Source organism: Perognathus longimembris, chromosome 28 (genome assembly GCF_023159225.1).
Source record: "Perognathus longimembris pacificus isolate PPM17 chromosome 28, ASM2315922v1, whole genome shotgun sequence".
NCBI lineage: Eukaryota > Metazoa > Chordata > Mammalia > Rodentia > Heteromyidae > Perognathus > Perognathus longimembris.
In genome coordinates, this window is record NC_063188.1 from 9408308 (window position 1) to 9415476 (window position 7169).

The window sequence follows — 7169 nt, forward strand, 5'->3', positions numbered from 1 at the left end:
TTGTAATGTCCTGGGTGGCCCTAAGTTTGCACAGGTCACTGCGCCTGTGCATACTTGAGGGTCAAGCCTTGCAGCCACGGTAGGAACTAGAACGGGGGACAAACCTCAGTGGCAGGGTAGGCCTAACTTGGGGTGCTCAATTCCTGGAAGCGCTCCGCAGGGGGGCCACGTGAATCTATGGAAGGGCTCTTAGCCGCTGGGCGGAGAGTTGTGGGGAAAGGGGCTGGGGCGGGGCGGGGAGTGAGACCTAAAGGTGGTAGATTCCAGCTCGCTAGAACCTGTGAAAATGGAGCCTACATCCACAACACAACCTTCCAGCAAGGTAAAAGCAATGATTTAGTAATGAGATGGGCCCAGAGGCACTGAAGTCCAAAGTTGCCAAACTCCTTGTAGTAGCCTCCAAAACAGCACTACGGATTAATATGTTAATACACGGTAGATGAAAGGAATACTTACAACTGAATGCTCAGATGTTCAGTCAAGGAGACCTAGTGTACTCACCACGTAGCCTTGTCAACCGAATTCAGAAATTCACTTTAAAATCTACACCCATCCTTCTGCCAAAAGAGCTTCTCCCGAATGGAGAATACAGTTGTTGTACCACTCACAGATTTTACAACGCCCAGAGAACCGTGCTACCACACACCTCACAACTAATGCTAATTTCTTTAAAAAGTAGCAGCTATGTTATTGTTTATACCCTATACCCACCAGCCTATGGGATTCAGATCCTTCCCAGATTGGAAAGGGTGTTTGTTACCATTGGAAGTTGGGGAGCATAGTACAAGCTGGCAGAGTGGGTGCTGGTGGTGGAAGATGTCTTCTACCCATTGGACTGATAATCTTTCTGATTTTTTTTTTAAACAAAGCATGGTACAGTAGGCTGCCTCTAATTAGCTGATCAAGTCCCTCCATCTGTAGCCTAAATGCAGCCGTGCCTAAACCACAGTAAGTGAAAAGGATGTTCTCAAAGAAGAAATACTAATAAGTTTGGACATGCAAGGTCTTTCTATGCTAGAAAGCGAAGCACTTCTGGAAGTGTCTGAGATAAGTAGTTCTTGCTTCCTGCAATGTGGATGCAGCCAGATTCCGAGTAAACGCTGGAGTCCTAGAGGGGCACCTTCACTAATCCTACCGACAGGCCTCAGCAAACCACAATATTACCCCATCACCCAGATGCCCCTAAGGGCCACATACCCACATCTGCCTAGAAAAGACTTGGTACTTCTTCCAAGAGGTTGGGATCTAATCGGGCCAATGATACTGCAAATTTACCCCCCATGAGCAATTAGTGTCAGAAATATATATATATATATATATATATATATATATATATATATAATTTAGCAACCTCTCACTGCTCTACGAATGGCTCCAAAGGAAAATTGCCAAAGCTGTGCTTTGCATCTATGAGGCCATTGTGACACTCGATTTCTGCTAATGCTCCAAATAGGAGGAAGGTACATGGGGGAGTACTATGTGGCCAGAGTCCTACTAGTGTCGATATTCCCTGAGTTTCACAATAACCTGGCTTCTAAGGATGGGCGCCACGTGTACTCAGAGGCCGAGGAGGTTGCCCCTCCTTTTCGGAAATTAGGGCGAAAGACAAGCAAGCTGGGGTGGGTCAGAAGGGTCTATTCTGGGTGAAGTTTCCAACTGAAGCCAACAAACGGCGCTATTGTCGCGCCCTGGGTCTTGGGAGCCCCAGGCCCAGCCCCACTAAAAGGGAGCCTTAGCTGTCTTAGGAGAATAGGGGAATAGGGAGGCCCTGCTTGGCTGGGCTCCTAGGCTTGGATCCAAGGCTCTGGTCCCCGCCCACATGAAGAGTCTGGGAGACCCCTGAAGACTAGAGTGCAGCTGAGTGCCATGCACTCTCCTCCCCGAAGAGACAGGCAAACAATGGTCCTGGGTCCTTCACTTTATGCTTTCCTTGTTGGGTGCAGGTTCCAATCGGAGATATTGCGGATCATGCCCCACTAGCATCAGACCTCCCTAAAGCTTCCACCTCTTAAATGGAGACCACTGGAGCTATGGTAGCTGGCAGGACCCTTCTCCCAACCCTGGCTTAGTGCCTGAATCTTCACTTCTGGGTGGCCCAAGAAAACTGGCTTCTTCCTACTGTCCCTTGTCCCCCATCTCCCCACTCCTTAAAAGGAAAGGTTGCTTGCCTACTGAAACGGTAGTTTGGGATCAGAAAGTTTCCTCGGAAACTGTCGAGGTAAATTCTGGCATTGCACTTATTTGGGGCTGTGCAGACCACCCCAGAGTCACCAAACACAGAGATGGGACATCAGTTTAATCTGGGCCTCCGAAGAAAGCTAAGCGGATAGGAAAACGTGCCTGATCCTGGCCAAAACCTTCCTTAAACATCTGGCAAGAGGATGCCATGTGAAAATGAAATCAAGCCAGGACCAGGTGTGACCGAATGGCAAACAACTGCGAGCTGTTTCCCAGATAATCCGCATCTTGGACTTGGGCAGGCCGGCCCCGTATCCTCCGCCTTGGGAAATAGGGAGCCCAGAAACTGTCACCACAACGGCTTACTCGGGCCCTAAAACTTGGAAAGAATCCTGACATCTGTCAGGCTACTGGACTTCAGGCCGCGCGACGGTTGGGTAGTTTCCTAAAACGTTCTTCACTTAGCAACAGCCTGCCGGGGGGGGGGGGGGGGGGCGGGGGGAACCCGTCCGGGGGCCTGTAGAAGAACACAGCAAGAGTGCAGGGAACACTGCTCTGTGGCTTCTTTCCAGACTAGCTGGTTCCTTTAAGCAAATTGGACTCTGTCGGCCAGCTTTCCAAGAAAACAGGTGCTGGTAGAGACTGTCCGATCATTCCGATTCCTGAGCCATGCCTTCTAGCCGGTGTTAGTAGTATTGTGCAGCCCCGTGCGCACGCATGCACACACCCACGTACACACCTACATCCACACGGCTATGCAAAGACCCCTTCCAGACAGTTGGATTTAAAACCACAAGTACCTGCAGCCACCCATTCATTGCAACCCTTGTCCGGGAAGACTTAGATCAGATGGGAACACAAAATGAAGTGGAAGGTTCCACGATCCGAAACTTCCAGAATGTCAGCCGGAGTCAGGAAGTAGGATTGTGGAGCTGTCCGCTCCGTCGAACCTACAGGGGGGCCGGGCCACTCTGTACCCTACAAGCCTGGGCTCCTTACTTTTTCCTCCGTGCGTGCGGGAAAGAGCCCGGCGTGCAGTCCTCACGCGATCGCCTAATTGTGCATTCATGCTGCCAAGCTAGAAGCCTGGGAATTTTTCTCACTCTTCCAATGTGAGATGTTTCTCGGGGTTCTCCACCTTTGCACGGGACTGCGGGGGGGGGGGGGGCTAGCCTCCCCAGTACATGGACACCTTATTTCCACTTGGGCTACATCTGTGCAGACAGCGGCTCCGGCTTCCTCGCCGCCCCGGGCGCGGCTGCGGGAGTCGCCCGCGCTGTAGGATTCGCTGGCGCTCGCAGCGGCGATGCCCGGGCCTTCCCCGTGCCCGCAGTCTAGGGGTCCCGTGCCGCTCATCGTGGGGAGACAAGTGCGCAAGCCATCCGAGGGCTCCCTGTGACTGTCTGGGGTCTATTCCGGGGCGTTGTACCACAGGCCAGGCAGAGAGTCCGTTCGCCCCGCCCGGGCCGGGAGGGTGGCGGCGCGGCGGCGCGCGGCCAAGGCGCGCTCGGGTCCCGGCAGGTGCGCCGCCCGCCGAGGGGGCCGGGCGGTCCACGCGGAGCGCGGCCCCGGCTCGGCTCGGGCCACCTCCACCAGCACCCCCCCCCCCCCGCCTTCCCCCGAAAAACTTTTCTTTCACTCCGAGAGGCTCCGTGTTGCCATGAAAACGGATTTTCCAAGGGGCCCGACCCTCCCCCTCAGGGGCATCGGACTGGAAAAACCGAAATGGCCCCGAGAGCAGAGACAAAAAGGGGCCGCTAAGCGGGGGCCGGGAAGGAGCGCGGGGAGGCCGCTTCACACCCTCCGCCCCCACACACCCCGCATCGCCGCGTGCACACGCGCACACGGTGGGCTGCGGGCTGCGCTCCGGCCGCTCGGCGTCCCCGCCCGGGCAGCCTCCGCGCCCCGTGCACGCCGCGGGGCCCAAGCCGGTCGTCCTCGCCTGACGCCCGACTGCGCCCCACTCGCACCCAGAGACCGCTTCCCACAGGACTTGCTGGGGGTTCCGCCCGGGGCAGCTCGGCGGTGCCTTCGATCGCCCGGGGGAGCCCCGCGGGGAGCTGGCCGTGCCGCCGCCCCAAGTAGCAGTTGGTGGTCCTCGAAGCAGACAACGGGGAGCTTTACTGGCTGGCCCTGGGATGGGGCGCTGGACGGCCTTGACCGGGTTGCAAAGTTGTTCTCAGAACCCCGCGGGCGCCCCTCTGCCCCTCCCCCAATCCTACTCTCGCGCCCTCCCCCCCCCCCCATCACCTCCTCGGGTTTCGCTCTTTCAAACTTTTGGAGACCCTAATTGGTGGTCTCCGCGCGGATCCCCGGGACTCCCGCCTTCTGAATAACTCTCGTCACGTCACTCGGCTCAAGCGGGACATGGGGAGGGGGGTGAACGAAAGGGCTCCCCGAACTTTTTTTTTTCCCCTGCTGGGCCAAAGGGGAGGGGGGGGGCTCGGTGATGATTGGCCAGCGCTCATCACAGCGAGTCTGTCAATCAAGAAGCCTCCGGGTGGCGAGGGGCGGATCAAGCCCCAACCCCCGGGGATGCGAGCAGGTATATAAGGGGGCCCGGCACGCCGCGGCTCAGGCTGCGAATGCGACCGGCTGCCAACTCCGCCTCAGGTGCGACTTGCCTCAAGCTACCTGCTCCCTCGGCGCCCAGCACGGCTTCGGCGAGCCTGCTCTTCCCGCCCGCCCGCCCGGCCTCCCGGCCCCCCAGCGCCCCTCCGACGGAGTCTCCGGGCCTTTTCACCGTGGCCGCTCCAGCCCCGGGAGCGCCTTCTCCTCCCGCCACCCTGGCGCACCTTCTTCCCTCCCCGGCCATGTACAGCCTTTTGGAGAGTGAGCTCAAGAGCCCCGTGGGGCCGCCAACCCCAGCGGCGGGCGCGGGCGGCCCCGCGGGCCCCGGCGGCGCCGGCAAGAGCAGCGCGAACCCAGCCAGCGGCCCAAACGCAGGCGGCGGCAGTAGCGGGGGTGCGAGCGGCGGAGGCAGCGACCAGGACCGCGTCAAGCGCCCCATGAACGCCTTCATGGTATGGTCCCGCGGGCAGCGGCGCAAGATGGCCCTGGAGAACCCCAAGATGCACAACTCGGAGATCAGTAAGCGCTTGGGTGCTGATTGGAAACTGCTGTCCGACGCCGAAAAGCGACCGTTCATCGACGAAGCCAAGCGACTGCGCGCCGTGCACATGAAGGAGTACCCGGACTACAAGTACCGGCCGCGCCGCAAGACCAAGACGCTGCTCAAGAAGGACAAGTACTCGTTGCCCGGCGGCCTGCTGCCCCCCGGCGCGGCCGCCGCCGCCGCCGCCGCGGCCGCCGCCGCCGCCGCCAGCAGCCCGGTGGGCGTGGGCCAGCGGCTGGACACGTACACGCACGTGAACGGCTGGGCCAACGGCGCGTACTCGCTGGTGCAGGAGCAGCTGGGCTACGCGCAGCCCCCCAGCATGAGCAGCCCGCCCCCGCCGCCGGCGCTCCCGCAGATGCACCGCTACGATATGGCCGGCCTGCAGTACAGCCCCATGATGCCCCCCGGCGCCCAGAGCTACATGAACGCCGCCGCCGCCGCGGCCGCCGCTTCGGGCTACGGGGGCATGGCTCCCTCCGCCGCCGCCGCCGCCGCCGCCGCCTACGGCCAACAGCCCGCCACCGCCGCCGCCGCGGCCGCCGCCGCCGCCGCCATGAGCCTGGGCCCCATGGGCTCGGTGGTGAAGTCGGAACCCAGCTCGCCGCCTCCCGCCATCACGTCGCACTCCCAGCGCGCGTGCCTCGGCGACCTGCGCGACATGATCAGCATGTACCTGCCACCCGGCGGGGACGCGGCGGACGCCACCTCGCCGCTGCCCGCCGGCCGCCTGCACGGGGTGCACCAGCACTACCAGGGCGCCGGGACTGCGGTCAACGGAACGGTGCCGCTCACCCACATCTGAACCCCACCCCCGGGGGGCCCCCCGTGCTCCGAGCCCGGCGCCCCCTCCCCGCCCCGCACCCCCCATGTGGGGACGCCTTGTTGTTTAGCTTTGCTTGCCTGGGACTGTTGGCCTGGTACCGAACATGGGGCAGGACAGAAAAGTTGGGCTGTAGCTGTCAGGTTTTGTACAAAAGCAAAAAAAACAAAAAACACAAAAACAAAAAACAAAAAAAAAAAGTCAGGAGCAGCGGAAATGGGACTTTCTAGAACTGCCTGCCTCCAGCCGCTGCCCCTTCCTCCCCCTCCATCCCCCCCCTCGAGTTTGTGGGATGGGAACCGCTGTGATGTTTGCAAAGAAAAAAAGCCACCCCCACCCCCACCCCCACCCCCCGAGTTCTTCTGTTCTGGTTGCAAATGTTGTCTCGTTCCTTTGCGATTCATCGAGCTGTGTGTGAGTGCAGAAACTTCCTCGGGCGAGCTGACCCTGACAACCGCAACGCCCCCCGCCCCCAGGCGCGTTGCCTCGATGGTCCTTCTTTTTTGTGGGGGGTGGGGGGTGGGGGGAGGCAGGCCCCTGTTAATTTATAGCCAGGTGTGCGCGGGGCCCCCGCCTCGCCGCCGCCCCTGGCCGCGGGCCACCTTCGCTCCCGATGGCGTGCAGGCTGGGGACTCGGTCATTTCTGCCGTGCTGTTTGCTGATGTCGTCGCGCTCATGTGTTGCCATTTCGTTTGGTGACTACGGAAGGGGCTCTTTGGTTTCCGGTTGTTGTTTTTTTTCCACATTTGACTTTTAATTGCTACATGAGAGATCAATAAATTTTATAACCAACCTGGATGGAGTCCTGCTAATTTTGCGGCCGGCAACTTCAGGTGTCGGGGTTGCAGCAGAAGGGTTCTCGTCTCAGGTTGGGGGAACGCCAGGCTGTTCCCCAGAGCTCAGGAAGGACCTGGTTGGTGGCAGGCGAGCATCAGCCCAATGGGCTGTGTTGTGTTTGGAACGGCTGCTCATCCCCAAATCCATCTGCTCCTTAATGCTTTACACCGCGACCTAGTCTCCAGCGGACGCCGCGGGTTGTCTTCTGGAAGCGTC

The 7169-nt window shown here is 59.7% G+C and overlaps 1 protein-coding gene across 3 annotated transcripts; it reads left to right on the plus strand.

Annotated features, from left to right (window-relative positions):
• Positions 1-4756: 4756 nt before the first annotated feature.
• Sox3 (SRY-box transcription factor 3) lies at positions 4757-6274 on the plus strand. Of its 3 annotated transcripts, none has more exons than XM_048336465.1 (3): positions 4992-5061; positions 5125-5732; positions 5811-6098. In XM_048336465.1, the coding sequence occupies exons 1-3, from the start codon at positions 4992-4994 to the stop codon at positions 6096-6098; spliced, it is 966 nt and encodes a 321-aa protein (XP_048192422.1). The 3 variants fall into 3 exon arrangements, with proteins under 3 accessions (XP_048192421.1, XP_048192422.1, XP_048192423.1); XM_048336466.1 differs by having other exon boundaries at positions 4992-5058; XM_048336464.1 differs by having other exon boundaries at positions 4757-6274.
• The last annotated feature ends 895 nt before the right edge of the window (positions 6275-7169 follow it).

What these genes read in the sequence shown, in the direction of transcription:
- Sox3 (XM_048336464.1), top strand. Translation starts at nt 4,764, where the DNA reads ATGCGACCGGCTGCCAACTCCGCCTCAGGTGCGACTTGCCTCAAGCTA.